The 25,922-nt window shown below is 41.0% G+C and overlaps 1 protein-coding gene across 2 annotated transcripts in view; it reads right to left on the bottom strand.

The window, feature by feature from the left end:
* Positions 1–25,922, bottom strand: part of LOC102844738 (protein C-ets-1-like) — an 85,476-nt gene that overhangs the window by 22,616 nt on the left and 36,938 nt on the right. Inside the window, exons 2-6 of one of the 2 annotated variants that reach the window (XM_006901377.1) lie at positions 17,435–17,554; positions 15,002–15,202; positions 11,254–11,331; positions 8,701–8,949; positions 4,011–4,271 (exon numbers count right to left, since the gene is read on the bottom strand). In XM_006901377.1, the coding sequence (XP_006901439.1) occupies positions 4,011–4,271; positions 8,701–8,949; positions 11,254–11,331; positions 15,002–15,202; positions 17,435–17,554 (909 nt within the window). The remainder of the gene's footprint in view (positions 1–4,010; positions 4,272–8,700; positions 8,950–11,253; positions 11,332–15,001; positions 15,203–17,434; positions 17,555–25,922) is intronic. The other variant, XM_006901378.1, reaches the window with a different exon arrangement.

Genomic DNA, 25,922 nt, shown 5'->3' on the forward strand with positions numbered 1-25,922 from the left:
ACTAAATCATAAACCTCCTGGATTTTGTTGAATAAAATCCAAACTTTAGAACTTAAAATATGTTTCCTTAACCTCATTACCCATTTAACTAGCTATATATTCAGTATCTCATATCTAGATGCTAAAATAATCATGAAAGCTGTCATGGAAAATTATCATTGTTAATAGGGATGGTGGGAATGGAGAAGAAAGGACTATATGAACAAAAACTAAGTTGAAGATTATTGGAAGTGAGGGTTATGTTGTTGTTGCTGTTGTTATGTGCCGTCGAGTCACCTGCGACTCATAGCGACCCTATGCACAACAGCCCTAAACCCTGCTCTATCCTGCGCCAACCGCACCACCTCTGACACATCCATCCCGATTACCCCAGTCACCGAATCAATCCATCTCATAGAGGGTCTTCCCCTCCACCCTCCCAAGCATGATGTCCCTCTCCAAGGACCCGTCCCTACTGGCAACATGTCCAAAGTATGTCAGACGAAGCCCCAGAATCCTTGCCTCCAAGGAGTAGCTTGGTTTAATCCTCTCCAAGATGAATCTTGTTTGTTTTCCTGGCAGTCCATGGTACATTCAGTACCCTTCTCCAGCACCACAGCTCAAAAGCATCCACTCTCCTTCTGTCCTCCCTAGTCATTGTCCAACTCTCTGATGCATAGCAAGCGATTGCAAAGACCATGGCCTGTATCAGGCGCACCTTAGTCTCCAGAGAGACACTGTTGCTCCTGAGAACTTTAGAGAGGTCCCTAACAGCAGACTTTCCCATCGCGATACGCTTTTTGATTTCCTGACTGCTGGTGCCAAGAGTGTTGACTGTGGAGCCAAGCAAACTGAAGCTGTGAACAATCTCAATCTCTTCGTCATCCATCCTGACGCTGCCAATTGGTCCAGTGGTGAGAATCTTTGTCTTCTTGACATTGAGCCTCAGTCCATACTGAAGGCTGCAGTCCTTGACCCTTCGCAGCAAGTGCATGAGGTCCTCCTCAGTTTCAGCAAGCAGGGTTGTGTCATCTGCATAACGCAGATTGTTAATAGATCTTCCACCAATCCTGATGCCACAATTCTCCTCATAGAGCCCAGCCTCTCGGGTAATCTGCTCTGCATACATGTTGAAAAGGTATGGAGACGGGATGCATCCCTGGCGTACACCCTTCCCAATTTTGAACCATGCAGTGTTACCCTGCTCTGTTCTGACTACTGCCTCTTGGTCCAAGAAAAGGTTTCACATTAACACAATTAAATGTTCTGGGATTCCCATTCTTCTCAGAGTCAGCCACAGTTTGTTATGATCCACACAGTCAAATGCCTTTGCATAATCAATGAAACACACATAGACATTCTTCTGGTTTTCTCTGCTTTCAGCCAAGATCCATCTAACTTCAGCAACAATATCCCTAGTACCACGACCCCTTCTAAACCCAGTCTGGACTTCCGGCAGTTCTCTGCTGATGTGCTGTTCTAATCGTTTTTGGATAATCTTCAGTAGAATCTTGCTTGCATGTGAAATCAATGACACTGTTCTGTAGTTTCCACACTCAGTTGGGTCACCTTTCTTTGGAATGGGAACAAATATAGATCTCTTCCAGTCAGTTGGCTAAGTGGTTGTTCTCCAGATTTCTTGGCACTTATCAGTCAGTGAGGGTTATAGAAGAGTTAATTTTTACACTTGAGCAATTGTAGAACATTGTTTGCCTAGTCCCATAGGACAGAGGACCATCATCATTCAAAAATACCCTGCTACCTTCCAAGTTCACGGAATCATTTTAGAGAACATCCCTGGCCTTTCTCTTCTTTTCCTAATTAAGCAACACCTATCCTCTCCATCAGTGTATCCATCAAAGGCATGGAGACATAGTTTAACTGAAAATCTATGTGTCTCTGGTGATTCAAATCTACCAGCAGCTATGCTAGGACAAATATGAATGAAGTGAATGAATGAAGGTCTAGTGCTTAACATATCGAGAGCCAACATTCTGCATAACTGACACTCTTAATATACTCCGTAGAGGCATGGATGGTGAAACTTCACCATATATTTTGGTTATTTTTTTCTGGAAGGGCCAGTTCTTGGGAAAGAAACCATGCTGGAAAATGAAAAAGAGGAAGATCCTCAATAAGCTAGACTGACACAGTGACTACTAACAAAGGGCTTGAGAATGACATAGAGTCCTGTGAGGATGATGCAAGATAAGTTTCTAATCTGTTGCTCATTGGGTTGCTATCAGTCATAGTCAATTTGATGTATCTAACTACGATATTCCAGATGTCTCTAACAGAAATAGGTACAAAGTCTAGCAATCTGCTGTCTACAGATGAGAAAGGATTTCCTCAAAAGTAGCAAGTATCCACATATTAGAGAGCGCAAGCAAAGACTATGAGCATATTGTCCACAGAATAGAATAAAGGATCTTAATCCTGGCCTAGAGTAATTCTTGAGGACTTATTTCATGTAAGTGACTGTACTACAGGATATATGGAATGCAACAGAAAAGACACAATCCTTATCTTCATTTTTATTGATTTATTTGTACATATTCCTAACGTTTTAAGGAAGGATAACTGTGTAGGCATTCAACTTGATCTCAAATGTTGAGTAGTTTTCTTAGGAAAAAACAAGGTTGTCCTAAATATAAACATAATAGAATTCTGGTGAAATAGACCACGGACTTGCATTGATAATCTGAGGACAGCACCTCTCCAGGGGTTCAAATCAACCAGTGGCTCTTAAGGAGAAAAATGGGCAGTCTTCTTCTGTGCAAATTTATAGCTTTGAAAACACAATACAGGGCCAGCTATAAGTTTGTTTGGATTCAATGACAGTAAGTTATTAAATGTAAGAAAAATAACCTAGCTCACCCTTAAGATCAGATTGCTTAAAAAAGCACAGATTTTGCTATTTTTTTTCCTTAAACAAGGTTAGTTTGTAATCCACGGAGTCCCCAAAGAATAACCTGCCCAGATTGAAGGAAACAGAAGAGAATAAGGACCAAGATTTCATTTTAATAATCAAAGTTCAAATTAAGTTCTGTTCACAACATTCTCTAATTTTTACAAGACTCAACAACTTTAAAGAAATAATCTGATAATTAACATATTAATGCTTCATGAATATTTCTATTATATCCTTTGATTTTTTCTAAATTTAGGCAAAATATAGAATGAATATTTTTTCATTTATTTCCAGATTTTCAATCAAAACCAAACTCTCAATCTACATCTTTCTTTCTTTGGGTTCTTTTTTCATGTACCACAACTATTGCATTTGTTCCATCAACCTTTGATATAAGTAAGACGTTATAGCTGAGTTAGATGATGGATAAAAATGCTTCCTGTAAAGGGCAGGATGGAGCTACACAGAGTGAAGGGTGACTAAAGATACTCTTCTGACATTTATATAGTTGATCTAATGAATACTGCATTACAGAAAGATCTAGAGTCTATAACATTTTTATTCCTTAGAGTTGTGTTTTATGTTTAGACAGACCACTCAACATCTGGTCAAGAAAGTCCCTTGATGCTAGGCCACTTGGTGGAGTGTTTAAGGATATCAAATCATAATATTTCCCTTTCCCTAGATATGAGGGAAAGTCAACAATACAAATGTATCTTGTGCTCTGGTGACATAATGACAAAAAGTTGTGTTACCAGCCCAAATGCATGTGGTTCAAATCTACCAGCTGCTCTATGGGAAAAGGCTATCCCCTCCAGTGCAATTTACTGCCTCTAAAAAGTCACTGGAGGGTCAACCATGAGTTGGTTCCATCTTGACAGTACATAGAAACGAATATGTTACGACCCTTTGAAATGACACCTTGGAGTAGAATACTATACAAATCCAAAAATCAATACCCATTCACAAACAGATTAACTAAGGAAATTGTCCTGACTTCTTTAAGTCTTCTCCTACTCTCTCAAGAAGACAAAGTCTGGCACTCATACTCTGGGATCTATGCATAGAAGCATGCATGCCCACTGAGGCTGCTGCTGCCTAGGTGTGGGAGGGTGCCTACCTGTGTAGCCAGCCAGAGCTGCAGCAGGAATGACAGGCTTGTCCTTGTTGAGGTCAGCACGGTCACGCACATAGTCCTTGAAGGTGCCTTTGGGCTTGTGGTTGGGCAAAGCAGTTGGATAGTCCTCTGAGTCGAAGCTGTCATAGGAAGGAACACGCTGCAGGCTGTTGAAAGATGACTGGCTGCTCCAGGACTGGGTGAGGCGGTCACAACTATCGTAGCTCTCTATGCTCTCAAAGGAGTCCTGGCCCCCGAGCTTACCTGGAGGTAGAGGAAAAGGTAGGAAGAGAACAGGAAAGAGGGATTGGGAAAAAACAACAACTGTAAAAACCCTCTTATCCAAGGACAGAGTGCTAATCACATCCACAGAAGGGATGGAAGAAGAGGGGTGCATAAGGAAACTTCAAGGCTGTGAATTTGCTTTGGAAAATGGCTTCCCTCAGCAATAAGCAGTCCCCACAATCTGTGCCACTATGTGCCCTGTTTCACAACTCTGAGTTCGTAGATTCAGAGTAGAATGATGCTCATCTCTGTCAGAGACAGACAACAATGCTTGAAGACTAAAGTCAGATATCTAAAAGCTGAGAAATCCGTATTATTATGGGTTTTCTCACTACTATTATAGAAGCAATGAGTAGTTGAAGAAATCAGAGCAGTGTCATGCTGAATGCTGTATTCCATCCAACTCAAAGATGATTTCAAAATGTCTAATTTGGCAAAAAGGTTTGGTCATAAGAAAAAAATTCCATTAGACTAAGAGCAGATTGACATTCCTTGACCTTGAAGTTAGAATATTACTTCTTAAAATTTTTCCCAAATACTATTGTAAAATGAGACACATGCCCTGTCTCTGTGCCTTCTCAAGTAGAGAAAGAATATAGGAGACAGATTTTCCAGAAGATAAAGAAATCCTGTCACTCTTTTAAAAAGAAATTCTTAATTTTTATCCTGTGTAAGCACAAAGTTCTACTTGAAAATATATTTCTTTGGTGGGGGTAGAAACACAAGAGTAGATTAAAGGGATAGTGTCAAAACTCTTTTTACTCTTTAAAGCATTCTTAGCTGACCACAGGATCACACAAGTTCACTAACTTCCCAAAACAGGTTATAAACAGCTGTTATGATTACACAATCACTCCTGGAGAAACTTCCACAGGCAAAACTGCCCTTTAAAAAGGAGATGAACATAAAACTTTAGAGGAGAATAAAGGCACTGATAAACTGAAAAGAGTCACATGAATATTTTTCTCTACTTTTAGATGTCATTATAAGGTGCCGCTGAGTCGACTCTAACTCATAGCATCCCCTTTTAGATCCCTAAATTAAATCATAAAACAAGATACCCTTCATGCATACAAAAAAAAAAAAAAAAGATACCCAATTACCCAATTCAATTAATCACAAGTGAAGAGAACAAATGAAGCGACTATGTGTATGTAGGAGTTAACTCTCAATTGTTTTGTGTGTCTGATCAACCACAACTTTCAAACCCCTGCATAAGGTCGGCCTATCTAACTTTATGCTGTTAATGCTTCTGGCATATTCTTCTCTACACAATGATGGTAATTGGTAAAAACAAATATGAACAGGTACCCAAATTAATGCTAAATATATAGTCATTCCAAAGTTGCCACTTAATAAGATGATAATCTCAAATTAAATTAATTCCATTACGTCTAAGTTTTTCTAAATCCACTGATTTATAAATTACCTTATGTATCCTCCATTACTGCTTGTAATAGGAAGCTGGTTGTTTAAAAGCTTTGGCTCCTTCCTTCTTCAAATCATCCATTCCAAAGAAGCTAATTACCAGAACAAATGGAAACACTTCAAGGAGTTTTTCCTATCTAGTCCCTTGTACATTCAATTCTTTATTTTGTATTATAAAGAAGGAATTGTCTTTTCTAGAAATGCAACTCAATGACTCAGGAAGAATTCACAAGAAGAATAGCAGTGCTTTTTTTTTAATAGTACAGGAAATTTTGAGGCATCTCATAAAAAGCTGATTGCTCATACTAGCAATTGATCTCAACAGTCATTTAATTTCTTTGCAAAGCTAACACTCCAAAAGAGAGAATTTCTTTTTATGAAGACCATCCCACTAAATCATTGATATTTCGGCAATTGGTATACTAATGTCTCTGAAAAGACTCTATTTCTACAAACCATTTTTTTTATATATATTTGGCAGCAGGAAAATCAGAACTTCCACAAGCAAGATGACTGCTCCATTTCTATGGAGTCCCAAAAAGCAAGGATGTTGAACTAGGCTTAACTGCTTTCTGTCAAGCTGTCAAACATAAGCAGTTTCATTTCACATCTATTTTATAATCTTAGAGCTGGAAATCTTCATTTATAGCTTTTTTGCCCCCCAAAATGGATTGATGCCAATTGAATTAGACACTTACTTATGCTATTGCATTCACAGGCAGCAGTTTGCATCCTCTCCTACACCCAGTGGCTACCATTTGTGAGAAATGTTACAGAGCCAAGCTGACCACCAGCATTCAAAAAGAATAGATGAGGTAGCTCTATACCCCATTCCCTGAACAGACCAGCATAAAGACACACTATGCAGACACTAGATGAGTACTATGGTTATTAGTAATAATCAACCAACAGTCGTCATGCTTTTAGTCTAGACCAAACACACCATTGCAAGTTCAATCAACCCTTGGACTCTGTTCTATATGTAGCAGTCTCAAGATGTAAAACATGGTCATGCACAAAATGGTCTTTTCCTGTGTGGTATAAACTTTGGATTAAGAAAGGGGGAGTGGAACTAGAAAGAAAGACCTTTTAAGGGTCACTGTTTGGTCTACAGTCATCAGTGGAGGCTTGAGCAGACAGTGATAATCAAAAACAAAACCCAAAAGAAAGAAAAGAGATGGTGACACAACTACAGTCATATGAACTCACAATGTATTAAAACCAACTCAACAGCATAGATAGATAGATAGATAGATAGACAGAGATAAAGAGATCTCCACAAGAAAGTAAGATTTTCCTTTTTTTTCCTTTTTTTTTGTGTGTGTGAGTGTACCGTCAAATCAGTTCTGACTGGTACAGGAGGAGATTGTCCCTCCTTTTCCTGGCAGAGCATCTGGTGGATTCGAACCGTGTGCCTCTGGGATTGTAGTTGCAGCTCCTTGCCACTAGGCCACCAGAGCTCACCGAAAGTAAGTTTTTCTAATGCCCTGACCATCCCAAAGGTGAGGGTAGGGCGGAAGATACATATACACATACCTGAGTATGCTATTTAAATAAACATGTCTCCAACATTAAAAAAAAAAACCAACCAATAACAACAACAATAACCAAAAAAACCCAGCTAGTATCAGAAAAGGAAAGGTAAATCTTGTCCCACCCAATCCCTTTTGTCTGAAACTCAAACACCCCAAGGTCCTGAGAGTGAAGATAATAAGTTCTGATTTTGCTGGGGACTTTCCGTATGCAGTGACTGCTGGGAGGAAGTATAAGCAGCTAGAACATTTGAAGAGGTGACAATGTTTACAGCTAACAGTGCTTGAGGCTGGGGTGTAGGGGTGTGGCTGTTGGGTTCCTCTCTGAAAACCTAGTAGAGACCTGGTCAATCTTTGAGTAGAAAGCAACAGGTCTACTATACATGCTTAACTGCCTACACGGTGAGCACCTCTTTGGTCTCCTGTTTGTTTTTCATATCTACCTGAAAAGTTAAGGAGCTCCAGTGGCCTAGTCTATAAGGAGTTGTACCAAGGCAAGCACTTCAAATTCACCAGCTGCTCCTTTTGTACAGACATGAAATAGACAGTTTCTGGAGACTGCTCAAGGTAGTTCCCACAACAATGAGTCTTTGTGAGATGAAAAGTAACCACCTTTTCCAATCTTTTAGTAACCAATAGGTAGTTCCTAAATGAACAAATCCCTCCTTATGATGAACTTTTCTCAGAAACAATACAATTTGAACCTTTTTCTAGCTATACCATGTGCCTTCATGTTTATGGTCCATCTTAAAAATTGAGTTTACTTTGTTTCCCTTTTTTTAATCCTATCTTTTTCAACACTTTTTTCACCATTAATGAATGTTTTATCATCATCATAGTCATTCAACGAAAGGGCCTTTTTGAAAAGCTCTGTTCCTGTGTCCCTGGGTTGTCCAGCTAAACTACTCACACTGAAAATGACTACTTATAAATAAACCAGCCTCGGCTAACCATCTGGTATCTTTCCAGACCAGAGATGTCACAGAAGCTAAATCTTTCAGGCTGAACAGTAGAGGTTCTGTCAGGTTCCTAACAAGAACCTGCAGTTGGAGCAGAGCTCTGGGAAGAACAGTAGAAAGCATGTGAAGTGTAATGATGTTCCCAAACGTCACCCTTGGCTATTTTTAATTATGTCCTCCTCAAATAAGATTTTCTCAAAGAAAAGAAAACATATTTTGAAAAATTACTATATCCAGCTATAATTATTGTCTGGATAAAATATTTTACTCCAAAAAAAGATACCTCATTGTTCCAAAATTTCATAAATAGGGTGTTGTCACTGTGACAAGACTCATCTACAAATCTATGATGGAAATTCTTTCTTAATGTACACATCCTAAAAAGACAAGGCTGAAGCTGAGAAATGTACAAGGCCTGTAGTGAGAAAGCATAGAGTCTAGGGAACTCACAAGGTTAAGTAATTCTCGAAAATGCAAAATGTGACCTACCACGACTGGTCCTCCCCATGCACATGTTGTCTGGGGTTATAACTTCTTGCTTGATAGTAAAATAGTCAGTCTGCAAAGGGTCCGTCTGGAGGGGGTCCCGGAGGATGACAGAAGGGTAGTCATTTTCATACTTGAGGGAGAGGAGTTCCTCAGAACTGATGGGATGGAGTGTCTGGTAGGACTCTGTGATGAAGCTAGGCTCAGAAAACTCTGATGGAGGAACACACTGGGCATGCTCGATACCATAGCCTGAAAAGAGAGGGTTTGCAACTAGAAGAGGAGGACTTTGCACCTAATACAGTAGCATTTTACCTCCCACAAAGTACAACAAGCTGGCTACAATAGAGAATGAAAAGAAAATATTTAAGCCAGAAAGGCATGGATGGGTAAGCCTGTTCTATCACTCACTGGCTATAAATCATGACAAGTTAATTCTCTTTTCTGCCATTCTTTTTTCCTTGGCTCCACATCTTTAAAAACAAACACAAACCAAATTTTATTGGCTTCCATATATTATTTTGCTCATGCATCCTATCTCCATACCTTTTCAACCTATATGCAGAACAGATTATCCGGGAGGCTGGGCTCTATGAGGAGAAATGTGGGGTCAAGATTGGTGGACGATTTATCAACAATCTGCGTTATGCGGATGACACAACCCTGCTTGCTGAAACTGAGGAGGACCTGAAGCGCCTGCTGCAGAGTGTCAAGGACTGCAGCCTACAATATGGATTGAGGCTCAATGTCAAGAAGACAAAGATTCTCACCACTGGACCAATTGGCAGCATCAGGATGGATGGTGAAGAGATTGAGATTGTACACAGCTTTAGTTTGCTTGACTCCATAGTCAACAGTCTTGGCACCAGCAGCCAGGAAATTAAAAGGCGCATTGCCATGGGAAAGTCTGCTGTTAGGGACCTCTCCAAAGTGCTGAAGAGCAGTGGTGTCTCTCTGGAGACTAAGGTGCATCTGATACAGGCCATGGTCTTCACAATCACCTGTTATGCATCAGAGAGTTGGACAATGACCAAGGAGGATAGAAGGAGAATTGATGCCTTTGAGCTGTGGTGCTGGAGAAGAGCATTGAGAATACCATGGACTGCTAGGAAAACAAACAGATTTGTCCTGGAGAGGGTTAAACCGGGGGGCTCCTTGGAGGCAAGGATTCTGAGGCTCTGTCTAACTTACTTTGGAAATGTTGTGAGGAGAGACCAGTCCTTGGAGAGGGACATCATGCTTGGGAGGGTGGAGGGACGGCGCAGGAGAGGAAGGCCCTCTATGAGGTGGATTGATTCAGTGATAATTGGGATGGGAGTGTCAGAGACAGTGTGATTGGCACAGGACAGAGCGGAGTTTAGGGCTGTTGTACACAGGGTCGCTATGAGTCGCAGGCAACTCGACGGCACATAACAACAACAACACAACAACTTTCTGCTTTTATTTTTTCAACTACAAGACAGGAATGATTGCAACTACCTCCCTAGCACCACAGTGATGACCACCCGAGAGCATATGCACCATTTCTGATATATAATAAACTTCTTGGTGCACAGCACTTAACGCTGTTGTTGTAGATTTATTAAAAATCAGAATAAACTAAAGTAAAAATTAAAAATTAGTGTTTTAAGACTCTCTAAGCGATCAGATGAGAATTATTCTACACTGACTCCTCATTTGGTCACCATTTGGATGTATTTTTGATGTTGTTGGTGCCTCCTGTTAAGTTGGTTCCCAATTCACAGTGACCACATGTACAGTGGAATCATAAGTTATCCACTGGTTTCTTTTCATTGGCAGAAGAGCGCTGTTAAGCTTTTCTTCATCCAGTATATGCCTTAATATAGATTAGGAAGAGACGAGCTATTCTCCATACCAGAATTCAAAGCTAACTGGCACACTCCTGAGAAGGGATGTGAGAAGGGAAATACTCTAAAAACCATAGTGGACAGTTCTATTATGTCATATAGGTTTGCTTGACTTGGAGATGACTCAAGGCAACAGGTATCATCATCTTAAATAAAAAAAAAAAAGAGTAAACCAAGATTACATTCCTAATCCACCCTTCTGATAAGCACAACTGTGCACAGGATCAAGTAAGATAAAATTTAGGGGTCAAGTGACATTTTTTTTCTGGCATGACTTCTATGTTGAGGTCTGTGGACTCCAATCTGACACAGGGAGCCCCTGAGACAAAACAGGACCCATCTACAGGGTTTTCTTGGCTATGAGTCTTGCAAATGCAGATCACCAGATCGTTCTCCCCCAGAGCTACTGGCTGGGTGTGAACCATCAACCATAGCAGCTGAGTGCTTACTCACTGTACCAGCAGAGCTTCAGAAAGCTAGCATGCAGAAACTTGAAAGTTAATGAAATTTGTATATGCTTGTAACACTGTACTTTTGTAGAAAGTATTAAAGTAAATAATTAAGAGAAATCAACATTTCAACAATTATAATTTTCTATGAATTACCATGGAGGATCTTAAGACTGGCAACCCTTTGTAGCTTCCCATTATCGTGAAAGAGGTGAGAAAATAGGAATGAAAGAACTTACTAATAAAGTAATCCGAGGTATAACGGGACTCTGGATATGTGGGGTTCACTCCATTAATCTGATAGGGCTTCACATCCTCTATAATAAACAAGAACAAAACAGAATGGTCAAAACATATCACACTTGGCCTACAAGGATCTTGAAGTAGAGTGCAATGATCTCACACTCTCTGAACTGGGTTTCTGCATCTGTCCTGATGAGGGTCTTGGCTAAGGAGGAGATCCCAAAACCTTCACTAAGCATATGGTCTCAGTAGCTGCAAAATGCGATTTAGTATCAGTGATCCTCTAAGGACTGGGTGGGCTTTCAACCTCTACTTCTAGAGGAATCTTTGCTGTTATGTGTGTGAACCACATCAGAATCAAAGACTAAAAGCCCTTTAAATATTGCTAAAATCAGTCCTTAACCGTCAAATACATGCTTGTAATCTTTAGAGTGGTACATTTTCTTCCTTCCTTTTCTTCTAACAAATGTTGGTTTGGAGGTTGTTGTTTGTTTGCTTGCACTCATATTTCAGGTTCAGGTCCAGAAAGGGAGTACTACACTGAGCAGATGACTCCATTTGATGAAATATGACTGAGCCCATATATAGGGAGAGAAGAGTCACAGAGCCAGTGTCCCTGGTGGTGAGAGAGGAATGTCTGTGAGGGTAGTTAAGGATACAAAAAGCTCTCCAGTGAGCTGCTGGGTGTTCTGGAATTTTCTAATTAGTCTAGAAGCAAATGTTGTGCCCTCTGATTCTTGCATGGAGTAATTTGATTGTATTTCAATACAAGAACAAAACATAAAGAGACAGTGTTGATTTTAGTCACCCCGGGTATCTGATAGCTTGTTGTGAACAGAGAATTCAGAGAAAACAAGTTTATGCCTGCATAGAAAAAATAGTTTCCAGTTGAGATAAAATGATTAACCTCTGCTGTAGCCTGTAGCAGCTTATCAGATCAAAACATCCCCTGTACCTTTGGCCTTCCACCCCACCCCAAGCAGCTATGTTCTTTTGGTGCTGAGTTGTTCTGGTTTAATTTCGGAAAAATATGCCAGAGCTTCAGCACAAACACCTTGCTCAGCCTTTTCAAAGATCTGGAGAAGGATGAGTCTTAGGGGCTGACTAAATAGGGTGACAAGACTTTCTGTTCTCAATTATACAGAGTCTACTTCTCCTAAGTTATTCCTTTATAGCCAACAAGGCCAAACTGCTTTCATGGGTCCAGAGAAGTCACATGAGTCCACATGATTTTACAAAGGATCAGAAGTTCAGTAAAAAATGAAACCCCAAATTTAAGAAAATGAGCGATCTTGAGGAAATCACCTAACTTGAACCTCGTTTTATAAGACAAGGACAATAATAGAACTTGTCCTTTCCTATTTCACGGGACTCTTTTGAGAATCAAAAGAGGGGAAATAAAAACATATTTTCAAGTATCTGAGAAATAGCGGCATGCTATGGACTAGGTCAGCTTAAGATCAAGAAAACAAAAATCCTCACAACCAACAGGCAACATCATGATAGATGAAGACTGATACCAACAGTAAAAAAATAAAAGGATATGCTGCATTGAGAAAATCTGCTATCAAGAACCTCTCCAAAGTTCTAAAGCGCAAGGATGTAAATTTAAAGATTAAGGTGCACCTGATCCAAGTCCTGATCTTTTTAAATTGCTTCCTATGTATCTGAAAGTTGGACAATGACTAAGGATAACAAGAATAATCATTGCCTTTGAGCTGTGGAGAAGAGTACTAAATATTCCACAGACTGCCAAAAGAACAACAATAACAACCAAATAAAAATTTAAAAAAATCTATCTTGAAGGAAGTGTAACCGGAGTGTTCCTTAGAGGCAAAGATGAGGAAACTATAATATATTCAGGAAGAACCAGTCCTTGGAGAGAGACAATATGCTGGGGAAAGTAGAGGGTCAAAGAAAGAGAGGAAGAATGAACAAGACGGATTAACATAGTTAGTACTATAGTGGGCTTGAGCAAGGCAGAAAACAGGAGGACGATACAGAAAGAGTAGGGCAAATTTCAAATCTGTTTCTCAAAGGGTTACTGTGAGTCACAGTCAGCTTGACGGTGTCTAACAACGTGTAGTAGGTAGCTCTGGTGGCCTAGCCAGTAAGGAGTTGTGCTGCCAACCCAAAGGCAGCCACTTTGAATGCATCAGCTGCTCCTCAGGAGAAATATGGGCAATCTCTTCGTATGTGCATTATAGCCTCTGAAAACTTGCTAAAAAGTCAGCTGTGAGGTGATTCTGACTTGAAAGCAATGAGAAGAGTAGTAAGGGTAAAGAGCTGCACTCTCAACCCAAAGGAAAGCGGTCTGAATCTACCAGCTGCTCCTTGGGAGACAGATAGGCTATCCCCTCCTGTGCAATGCACAACTTCTAAAAAGCCACTTGAAGGTCAACTACAAGTAGGTTCCAACTCAACAGTACATAACAACAAAACATGATAAGAGATCATTTTGATAAAGAGATGGACAACATTATGTTAGTAGAATATATCTTGTTACAGTCTGTTGAAATTTGCTTTGGTGTTTATAAATCAGTTGCTAAATCTGAGTTAAATCTGACAGCTTATGAGGCTGCCATGTCCATATCCTCTCTAAACAGGTGGCTGGTGTCTGCCTGTGAGTGGGCATAGGCATGGTTTGTCTGCCTGTGAGTGGGTGTAGGCATGGTTCAGAGAACCATGCTGCAGCTTTGGGTTGTCCACATAGCTGCCTGATTGCTCAAGGGTCCTCTGCTACCACAGTCCCAGACAGATTCACCTATTCCTTCCCTGTGCTTATTTATGTTTCAACAGAAGCCAACGAGAAGGAATAAAGATGATACTTCTATGCCCAGAGGAATCTAATTTGAGTCCCTCATGGGCCTTGCAGAGAGGAAAATATTCTTAAACAAAGGAAAGTATTATATGGAATAAAAGTGCTAATCCTGAGCTTTAGTCCCTTCCCCTAGCTTCTGTGGCAACAGCTAAAGCCAATGACCACAGGGAAGGGGTGGGCCTGGGTTAGAGAGGGCAGCGGGCTTCTAGGCTTACAGTCAGCTGGAGGGCACTGCTGACTGCTGGTAACTGCAATTTATTTTAAGAAGAAATTCAGAAAAATAAGCGCAAAAACACCCAAGTTTGCCGCCTGCTGCTGTTTCTGTCTTTAGCCAGGTCTGTGGCACATGAGTCACTTGGTCCAAAAAGGCTGAAAGAGGTTGGAAGGGGAGGTCATGTCATTGTAAGGTAGCAACACGTTGTCCTTAATTAACCCCACTATCTCTTGTTCCAGATGTAGAAGGGATGGTGTGCTCGTGTACTTCTAAGGCAGCTAGTGAGTAGAGAAGCCTGTCTTGTTTAAAGCTCTGAGAGGCTGAGCCTTACTATGAATGTGACAGCTATCACCACTGCCTTAGATCAAGGGTGTTAAAACTGTCAGGAAAACAAGCTATCTTAAGGCTGACTGCAGGTACTATTTGTTCAAACAGCACATAGGTCTGAAATAAAGATTGAGCCCATATTTTTATATTCCAAGGAAGCTCATAACCACCATTCTGCTAAAGATCACACAAAACACACACATACACACAAACAAATCATACTATGACCTGAGCCCTCAGTCCAAAGACTAAAAAAAAATCATTTCTTGAGCATATGTCATATGCCAGGCGCCGTGTACCACGTACTTCTCTGCACACTTCAACTTACCCTGCCAATGATCCCTCCCCCAGCACCCACCTCCCCAAGTTTGCACACATTTACCTTTTTGCAGAATCTCTAGATGTTCCCATAAGATATCCCCAACAAAGTCTGGGGCCAGCTCGAGAAAGCGGTCTTTTCCCAGGGCACAGAGAGCTGCTCCATTCATACAAAACTTCTGAAAGTCCACACCCTTCAGGCTGAACTCATTCACAGCCCACATCACCCAGTCTCGGACATGAGCTTCTGTCCACTGCCGGGGGTCTGAGGGAAGAGAAACGAAGATTCAGCAGATCAGCTTTCAACTCTCACCTGAGCCTCAGGGCAGCACTAATAAGACCTTGAGTATATAGCAAAGGACGCCATCCTATTCATAGAATTAAGAAATAGCAGTATATACATAAAGGTCATCAGGTACCTTCCTTTCCAGCTTCAATATTACACACTATTTTGCCACTTAAGAGATCTCTGTTGTTGTTGTTATGTACCATTAAGCCAGAATCATTTTATAGCTAACCCTCTAGTGAGTTTTCAGAGGCTGTAAATCTCATAGGGGAAGACTGTCCATCTTTCTCTCACAGAGTAGCTGGTGGATTTGAACTACTAAGCCGTCAGAAAAAGTAGCACTCTGTACCCTGCTCTCCATCCAGAGTTCCCTGACTCTCCTTATTCCTTGTGGACTTACTGAAATTGTATGAGAACAAATGGCTTCTCTAACAACGGTGCTGGTGGCTTAGTATGAAGGAGTGGCACTGTCAATCCAAAGGCACACGTTTGGAATTCACCAGCTGTTCCACGGGAGAAGGAGGAACAATTTCCTCCCATGCAATTCACTGCCTCTGAAAACCCACTGGAGGATCAACTATGGGTCAGTTTCAACTAGAAAGTACAAACCAACAACAATATGAGTAAGAAGAAAGGATGCGTATTCTCGAGGTTTTACTCTGTCTTTTCCTGCTCTTCACTATTACACTTAGGACCATTATTTTTAATTACTGTTATCTTAGCTAACTATAGGAGCCAGTGGTATGATGGGATTCAGCTGCAAACTAAGAAGTCAGCGGTTTAAAGAGAGCAGATGCTTCTGTAAAGATTTACAGCCTCTGAAACCTCAGGAGCAATTCTACTCTGTCCTATAGGCTCACCACAAGTCAGAATCATATTAACTTAGTGGGTTTAACCAATCATGTCTATTAATAACCACAGCAATTAGTAATCTTTAGTCACTCAAGTGTACTTAGTAGTACTAAAATGCCTGCATTATACCTGACAATTTTTAAGTATACAAAATCACAGGTCCTGCTTGAAATGATACTGTAGGGAGCTCTCGAGCACTGTCCATAAGAAGCAGTGCTGCTGGCCCAAAGGTAGCACCTCCCTGGCCATTTAAATCCACAAGGAAAAAAGATGAGCAATCTCCTCATGTGCGATTGGCAGCCTCCGGACAGCCGGGTGGAGGGTTAGCTATAAGCTGGTTCTAATCTAAGTGAGCTTGAGTATTTTTGAGAAAAGCTGATAATGTGAGTATAGTCTTCTTGCATGGAACCAAATTCAGCATTTAAAAGAGTCTGGGATGATGGCAGGCTTGATGCACAGCACACTTGCCTCCAACGTTATCCCCTTCAATCTGGCAGAGTGTGTTATAAAATGGTAAGGAAAAATGGTCAGAACTCACTTTGTTCTATCTTATGATCCTCAAAGGCTATTTGGCATTGCTGTCAGCTGTGGTTTGTGGTTAGTAGAACACATGGGAAAGAACGTATAGACACATTCACGGAATCTGTCTAAGGCTTTGGGCTAACCAGGCTGGAGGTCTTTCACAGCAGTAGGACAGGCTAGATCTAAAGGCAGTCTTCTTACTCAGTAGAAAATTGCCCTGTTTGTTCTCAAAGTTTGTATGCAAAGTATTCCATGGTGGATGCGTACATGTTCTTTAGTCATTTCTGCTTCTGGACAATTCTACTTACATTCTTGAATAAATTCTTTCCGATTAGAACACTTGAGTACAACATTTCAAAATTCCTAAGCATATGGAATAGAAGGGAAGAAGCATCAACACAGACCAGGAAACAGTGGTCACTAAGCTACTTCAAAGGATTACGTTCCCCTGTGGCCCATAGTGATGCTATAGCAATGTTTTCACACTTATCAAAATGTGAATCACTTAAGGAGTTTGGTAAGATAGCCACTGATACCACCAGAGATTGTAATTTAATTCATCTGGGGTAGGATGGAGGCAGGACGGTTTTTAAAGACCTTAAGGTTGTTTTTTTGCTCAGGCAAACTGGGAAACACTATTTTTGAGTAAGATGACACTAACAATCCACGCAAGTGGCTGAGCACTGGCATGTGTACTGGCCACTCTTCTCACTGAGACCTGCACCAACTGGCAGCTGCTCACTAGAGTGAGGGCTGCCCTCTACTGTGAATGCTGTGAGTGAAGATGTAGGCCCATGGCCAGGCTGTGGACAAGTCTGTCCAAGAACAAAGGCATACCTTTTGGAATTCCCAGTTTTTGCTGCTCTTTAGTGAAACCACTGAAAGTAGCTTTCAATGCTTGAGACATCATTTCTTTGCTGCTTGGAGTTAACAATGGGACATCTGTACACTCCATATCTAGAAGAAAAAATACCAAATGAATTACCAGGGTAAATAATATCTCTAACATCCTTAAAACACAATGAAGCATGGAAGGGCTGAAGAAGGAAACAAGCTGAGAAACAACCATGCTAACAACATCACTGAAGGAGGTAAAGTTTGAAGAATGGCCCTGAAGAAAACCCCGTGACTCTTGCCCATAATGCTCATAATCTTTGAAACAAAGTCAATCCTTTCTTTTTTCACAGCTTGCTAGTTTACCCACAATCCTTGCTTATCTTTTGCACTCACTGAGAGTGTTAGTATTACCAGGTCCTTCGAATTATCTATGAAAAGGAAGTATCAGTGTATATCCATCAGCAGTTACTTTGTTGTTTTAAGTGTCATCAAGTTGAGTATAACTAACAGATGACCCTATGAAAGGTGGAGGGTCAGCCAAAGAACTGTTACTTAGCACTTGTTATACATAAGGAACTGGAGAACTCTGGTGCCGTTGTCCAGGGAAAGTCGTGCTAATGCAAAGGCTGCACTTTCCTTGTGGTGCAAATCCACCAAAGACTCCATAAGAGAGAGATAAGCCATCTTCTCCTATTTCGACTTGATGATAATGAGTTTGAAATACAGGAGGAATTAGAGAAACATTATGGACAAGATAGAAATTGCCCCACCATCAGGGAGCTGAATTATGTGCAAGAAGGGATTCAGTCATTAAACAATTATCAACACAATTAAACATTCATACAATGTCAACAAGGGCTTCAAAGGAAAAGTACCCGAAGCAAGGCAAACATATAGTAGGCAACAGAGCACTAGAAAAGGCCTCACTTAGGAGGGAGGGAGGAATTATCAAAGTGGGCAGCTGCATCAGAAATTTCCTGGAAACTGTTAGAAATACAAATTCCAAGACCCCACTTTTCATGCCTCTTAGCTAAAAAATTCAGAAATCTGTGTTTTAACACAGATCTAGAGAATTCTGATGTTCATTAAAGAAAGAGAATCATTATTCACAAAGGAAATCATACAAATGAACATCATGATGGAGGTTGCAGGGAGTTTCAGTACCAAAAGGAAAAGAAAAGACATGACTGAATTTTGTTTTAAGGTCACCTTAGCTGCTCAGTCAAGAATGGTCTAGCAGAGGAATATGAATGAACATAGAAAGACTTGAAAAGTTGTACAATAATACCATCAGGCAATAACCATATTTTTGGCGGTAGCATCAGAGATAGTATAAGCAGAACAGATAAAGGGGGAGGTTGTATTTCTAGGAGGTACAATCTTTAAGACTTAACTTGCTGGGTTCATTGCTGGCAAAGGGGAGTGAGATATCAAAATTTCAGATTTACAAATGTTCCAATATTTGCTGCCCCCGTGTGTTTCCAGGTAACTGTTCTGCCTGGTTCCTCCTGTACTTACACCAACCTCACATGATGGACAAAAGTATGGCCAACACTGAACATCTAAACTCACCTCAAGTACAACTTCCCACCAGAGGCTAATGTGCAAAGAAAGGACTCAAGGACTCTTACTGGCCTCGTTGTGATCTTTCAGTAGTAACACTACAATGATTTCCAGCAGCTGTCCTCCTCAACTCGACTCCTGAGTGCATCACAGGAAATAGAGTTATGAAGTGGCTGAGTTCCAGAAGAGGATACTGTAGAAGTTTCCTCAGTGAGCCATCTCTAAATCCTTGCTAGTGTGAAAATTCCCAGGACTAAGCTCATGCCTTACTGCCTGAGAAAAATGGAAATACTTAAGGGAAAAATGTCTACTGATGACTTGTGGCAAGAGAAGCAAACAGACTGTCTCTGAGCAAGGAAATAAAGGGACATTAGCTTGCTAGAGGTGCAGGCATCACTCTCTGGCCTACTTGCTCTCAGTGGGGCTGTCAGACCTCAGAGTCCAGGTTCTGCCTGAAGTCTTGGACAGTTCCAGGATCTGCCCTCCCAGGCCCAGATACCTTAGGGAAAGCCAAGTTCTCGGATCTATTGAGTATAGGCTGTCCTGGGACATGTCCAGAAAGATCTGCTGGAAAAATCAACATGCCTCCAGGAAGGTTAAGAAAATGATGGAAAATCCCAGATTGTTAGGGGGGAAAATACCCAACCAAAACAGGAGTTGGAGGAGGGGAGAGATGTTGATTGCATAACACGAAGCTCTTCAAACAATGGAGAAATCATCAAATGAGTCACTATGAAACACAGCAGTGCTCTCCCTTCACCCCTGGCCACTCCACAAGCTCAAGAAAGAACCAATCCTTCAATGTCTCTTTTATAATAGAAGCCATGCGTACTATATAGCAGAAGGTTCTCTTTAGTTAACAGGATATTCAACTCACTAAACACCAACTCGTGTTCTGCCATATGTTAACAAAACAACCAAACGTTCAGTTAATTAAAATTTTCTAAATTTATATTAACTTTTCTCCTTTCAATCATATCCAACACAAATTCAAGAACTTGACCTGTGTGAGATTTGTTTTGTGTGTCTGCTCCCTACATTGGACTTATGACTTGATGAAAAGGACTGGTGGCAGAAACTGGCCAGGGCAACATATGTGGAAAATACAGGCGAGGCCAGATGGATAAGTAGTAGCTCTGTGGAAAATTGGAGCTGGAGGATCCGGCAGGCTAGGAGGCCTCAATTATCCTTCAAAAATGAAAGCCAGGGTATTCTGACAGCCAAGGACCATGACAGAAAGCCTTGAAGAAAGACATCTTGAAAGTCCCTCTATAAGTCTGAATCTAATGCTTTGAAGATTTGGATAGTTTGGCTGAGCTGACAATTCCCCAAACAGTCCTGCTTCCTGTTGGGGATTCAGCATTTTCAGGAGAAGAGCTCAGATATCTTTTGCCTGTCCCCTCAGTGCATCTCCAAAAACCCTGGTCTACATTCTGCCAGCTGCCCAGAGGCTATCCTTGCCTCTGCTCCACTAGGGATGGGACTCTCAAAGTGCTAGTGCTCTAAAGAAAGCCATCCAGTATTTGATATGTTCAAAAGAAAGAATTTCATTGCCACTGAATCCAAACAATCCAGATGGGGTAACTGGAGCTTTACTCATGTTCCTAAAGTATGGAATTCTTGATTAAAATAAAATTTCCTATCTTTGTGAAACAACATTTGGTCAGGATTATCTTTTTATGATGATGGATAATAACTTTGAAAAGTGGGTTATTAATATAAAATACACTCTAATCATATAAAATGCTAATGCAGAATTTCCCTCTATGCTACATGCTGATGATGACTGCACAGTTCTGGTAATCAAGCTGATCAGTAATAATGAAATCACTCTACAGAGGAAGAATCTAGGATAGCTTAGCCAAAGCATTTCTATTATCCTTATCTTACTTACCTTATAATCTATGACAAGACTTTTGCATTTGTTGTTGTTGCTATTGTTGGGTACTGTCAAGAAGGCACTGACTTATATGCACAAGCAAGCAAAGCCAGGCTCAGTTCTGTACCACCCTCACACTCTCTATTGTCCCCCAAGGAGGGTCACTGCCAGGCAGAACCCACTCAGTGGCAGGAGGTTTGGTCCAGCACTTTTGAATTAGGTATCAGATAACAGAAGTTCAGAAAGAGGGCCTAGAAACCAATCAATATTTCCATAGAAATGAACTAATTGTAAGCCTTTCATGGAAAATAATGAAATTAGCTTTTTGAGTATACTACTAAAAATATATTAAATTCAAGTAGTATATCTGTCTTAAAATGCTGAGAATCTAACCTGAAGAAATAGCATGCCAACACAACCAAACAATGGAAACTGTGAACACAATTTTTGGAAATTAAACATAAATGTGTGAAACTATATTATAGTTGTTACTCATCAGTTTGAGGGAGAAGGATGGGCAATCTCCCCTCTGGAGGGTCAGCTATAGATCGGTTCTGACTTGATGGCAAACACACACACAAAAACAACTCAACAATTCTCTAGGTGGGTATAAGAAATGCCCTAGGTTTCCAGCGGGGTGGGGGAGGGGGAGAGTGGTCTACAAGACAGTAAATAACTATACTAAACTCCACCTTCCCGAAGAGTGCACAGAATTTCAGCATAAGTGCTCAGGTCACTTTCCTGAAACCAGCAGAACCATTAACACAAATAAGCAGTGGTCTATTAAATAGAGAAACATCTGTTCATTTTTTATTTGACCTAAGGCCTTCAACAAGATGAACTGATACAGTGACAATAAGCTGAGCATGAAGGAGATTTAGAAGATGGTACAGAAGAAGGGCAAGATTCAGATCTGTTGTTCAAAGGGTTCCCATGAGTTGTAATCAACTCGATGGCACCTAACAACAACTCTGAACCTACACACTTTGAATGAACTGCTTCAAGCAAAGGGTTCGATTCACTTACATGTGACTCAAAGGCTCTACTGTTTCTAAGAACCCCTTCAAATAAGTATAAACATTGTCTGTCACATGGAACCGAAGCCTGAAGTGGTACTTCTCAAAAAAAAATTGAGGACATAAGGTCTTAGTGTTGTGTAAGTTTTTCATCTCACCATTCTAAAGTAGAACACTGGGAAGAATGTGGGGTATCATGGATCCTAAGAGTGGTGCTGAAGGATGTAGACAAGGACAAGAAAGACTGGGCCTGACTCTTTTCTGATTTCAAGGATGGAGACAATACTAGTCATACTGACCAAATTGTTGCAATCAACAGGAGTATGAAAGAAACACCTACACTTTACGTCAGAAGAGTTTGCTGAGACTTCTCACATACACCAATCCAAAATAACCTCACAAGGCACAACTTCTAGGGCCCTAAGGAAACAGTATAAGAGATAAAGAATATGTATTGCAGATGAGGAAATCAAATTCACAGGGCCTAGGTGGGACCCAGGCAAGCCCTCCAACTTTCGATCTTCCAATTCTTGATACAGGTCTTTCTACTCCATTACAGTATAGTTTCTAGCAAGTACTAGTCAGACATTCAAGATAACAAAAAATTTCAGACCAGAAAAATGGAGAATGTTTTTGTTGTTGTGTTTCTTTGAACAGTTTATCTGAGAATTAAATTTGAGGAACTAATTAAACACATAAGCAATATCCTTCTTGGATTCAAGAAGCTCAGTTTTCTACGATTAACCCCCTGAAGACACAGCTGAAAGCCAGTTTGCATAATTTCTTCTTCCTTCCTGGCAATGAAGGTGGTAAGTCTTCTCTCCTTCCATACAAAGCCACACAAATCAAAGGATGCCCTGGCTTCTGGGCCTGTGTCCATCTCTGAGTGACCCTGATGGGCAACTATACACATGAAAGAAGGTTAATTGATGACAAAAAAGGCTCACTGAAACTGTCATTTTTGAAGCAAAGGACAACCAAGAACAAACCTTCAGGTTCATTCATTGGGGATGATATCGAACACAATTTTCCTGTATGAAAAGTGGTAAGTGCACTAAACTAGACTTCTTGGCCAAAGTATATGAGTTCTGACCTCAGCTTTGCCACTAATATAATCATATTAGATAAATCACTCATAAGAGCATTTATAAAAGAGTTATGTTAATATACCTAAAAGGAAGAAGAATCTGTGTTCAAACCATACTGTTGGAGAACAGTGAATATACTATGAACTGCCAAGACAAAGAACAAGTGCGTCTTAGAGGAAATACAACTGAAAGTTCCTTCAAAATGGACACAATGAAACGTGAGCTCAAACTTCTGACATTTCATCAAGAAAAGAGTAGTCCCTGGGGAAAGACATCAGGTTTGATAAAACAGAGAGTCAGTGAAAATGAGGGAAACTCAGCAAGACGGACTGAAACAATAGCCAAAAGAGCCGACTCAGACTTCCCGAGGATGATGAAGATGGCACAGGGTGAGAAAGTGTCTTATTCTGTTAGTACAAGACTGTCATGGATCATAGCCAACTCCAGGGCAACTCAAAACAAACCCTTTCACAGAGTTCTAGATCTTTCATTATGGTCATTTTCAAACATACACAAAAGTAGAGAGAATAATTAATCCCAACTGAAAACTTACTAAATGGCCAGATTTATCTTACCTTTTGCATCTCCTGTGGAGTATTACACTCACAATTATTTTATTATCCCAAAGATATATGATGTAAAAGAGGATCATACTATGAAAGTTTCCAAGAGGCAGATACAGTCAAGGGGAAAAGTATTTCCCATTCCTCTCCATGTTGTTTAAGCTACGTGAATCCTAGAACTTCTTTCAAAGAATTATAGAAGTTCTTTCATGATCTGGGGATTGACAGGTCTGAGTCAGGAAGAGATCACTTCAAATTCCTAACAAGCAGCTCCTTCAACACCAGTTCAAAGAAGCAGAAAACTGCAATGATTGTTCGTCCTAATTGCTAATGTCCTTATAAACTCTAAGTAAGCCAAATCAGTCACAATTCACTATGATCTCCTAGGCTCCAGAGTGAAACAGCTCCATTGCTTGGCTATCATTTTATGTTAGTCTAATATTTTTCCAGTGGTTTTGAACCACCAAACTTTAAGTTTGTAGATGAGAGCGAACATTTCCTACCACCTCGAGATTTGATTAAGTGGAAGTAGGAAAATGATGGGGGGGGGGGGCAGGGGAAGAAGCTGTAAACTCTCCTACCATGCAATAAGAGGGTGGTCTTAAAGGTGATACCATTAGCAAATCAGCGACAAGGTGTTCCTTTCCTATGTGGGAGAGGAGCTTTGACTGTTTCAGATCATTCATTACAAACAGAAAAAAAATGCTAACAACAAACAAGCCATTGGCAATTCTGGACTCCAGAAATGAGCACCTCTGGATAGTCCTTCCTGGCCTACAGAAGGATCCACCCAGAAGGAATGGTCTCTAGTATGGGCTCTCTTCCATGGAGGTCTGGGAGGGGGAAGAAAGGCAGATGTCTTGTAGGGAGAACTTTCCTACTCAAGAGACTGTGTGTGCAGAGCAAACCTGCACTTTATGGAGTTTTCAAGGCCATCACCTTCTGGAAGCAGACTGCCAGGTCTGCTTTCAGAGATGCCCCTGGATGAATTCAAACTGACGACCTTTCAGCTAGCTGTTGAACACTGAACTGTTTGCACCACTCAGTGACACATTACACCTGGATTCTGAAACAACATAGCAGATTCAGTGTGTTTGTCCATAATATGTTCTAGGAACCTGACAGAACTCCCAAGAGAAGAGCACAGGAGAGTAAGCCAAAGTGCTTACTGAGGTAAGGTAGTGAAAAGAAGTGCTTCCCTCTTTAGCATTTAAGCTCAGTCATCAGGAACCTAATGATGGAAGCAAGCAGGACTCCTCATTCCAGCCAGAGGCAGAGGCAAGTTTCCAGTGTCTGTGCTGGGCCACCTCTCCTAACCGAATATTCCATCATTGTCCTAAATAATGAAAAACCCCAAGACGCCAAAAAGTCCTATCAGTGCCCTTCTCTTATTAAGCAAACCTCTAATCACCAGCCAATTAAAAACAAAATCTCTGCAAAGTACCAGTGCAGACTATCCCCTGAGGAGCAAAGCTGCACTCATCATGGAAGCAGACTGCTGCACCTCTCTCCTGTAGAATAGCTGACGGCCTGTTAATGCCAATCTTTCAGCTAACATCCAAGCACCACAGCTCCAGGGAGAAAGGGACTATATAGAAAATCCACAATTCACCTTCCAAATACCTGGCTGATCAAAAATGCATGTCACTCTCAAGTGGGAGCAGCTCAGCCAGGCACTCAATGCAAACAGCCAGGAAGGAGAAAGCATTTGGTTTGGGTGCAAAGCACCAACACTGACATAGATGCCTCTTCTCAAAGGGAATTTTCCCTAAGCAGAATAGATGGTCCTCTGATGACCAGTCATGTACCAGATTGGACTGAAGAGTGAGCCAGGCCTGCAGCTGGACCTGAGAGAAGCCTGCAGGGTAGCTGACCACACTCAACATCTGTAGGAAGTGACCTCAGTCTTTCCCTTTCGTCTCTACCCCAGCTTTCACCCCCTCCCCAGAAGGAGTTTTAACACATTATTACCACTGAGTCCTGAGCATCTGGTGACTCACCAGGCTCACACATGGATCCAATGAGCCCTTGACCATTACATGGTAGGGGAGCAGGAAACACAAATGAAAGAAGTTGTAATTCGGCAGCACCGAGTTCAGACCTGCCAGACAAAAAGGATTGCAGGCATGTTCCCAAACCCATTCAGGCACCTGACATGCAAAATCTATTTTTAATCACTGGATTTATTTCTTTCCTACTCCCTCCGCCATTCCCCACTTGAGCAAATGTTTCTAAGTCAGAGTAAAATCCAAATCAATTCCAGGTGTTCAGGGAGACCCAGAAGAGAGGCTGTTCTGCTCCAGGAACCGAGCCAGCAACAGAACTCCCACCCCCCACCCCCCAACCCCAGCCCTTGAGCAGCATTTCTTCCTCTTTCCT

This window comes from Elephantulus edwardii, unplaced genomic scaffold, assembly GCF_000299155.1.
Source record: "Elephantulus edwardii isolate Elephantulus edwardi_28Jun2011 unplaced genomic scaffold, EleEdw1.0 scaffold00323, whole genome shotgun sequence".
In the NCBI taxonomy this organism is placed as follows: Eukaryota; Metazoa; Chordata; class Mammalia; order Macroscelidea; family Macroscelididae; genus Elephantulus; species Elephantulus edwardii.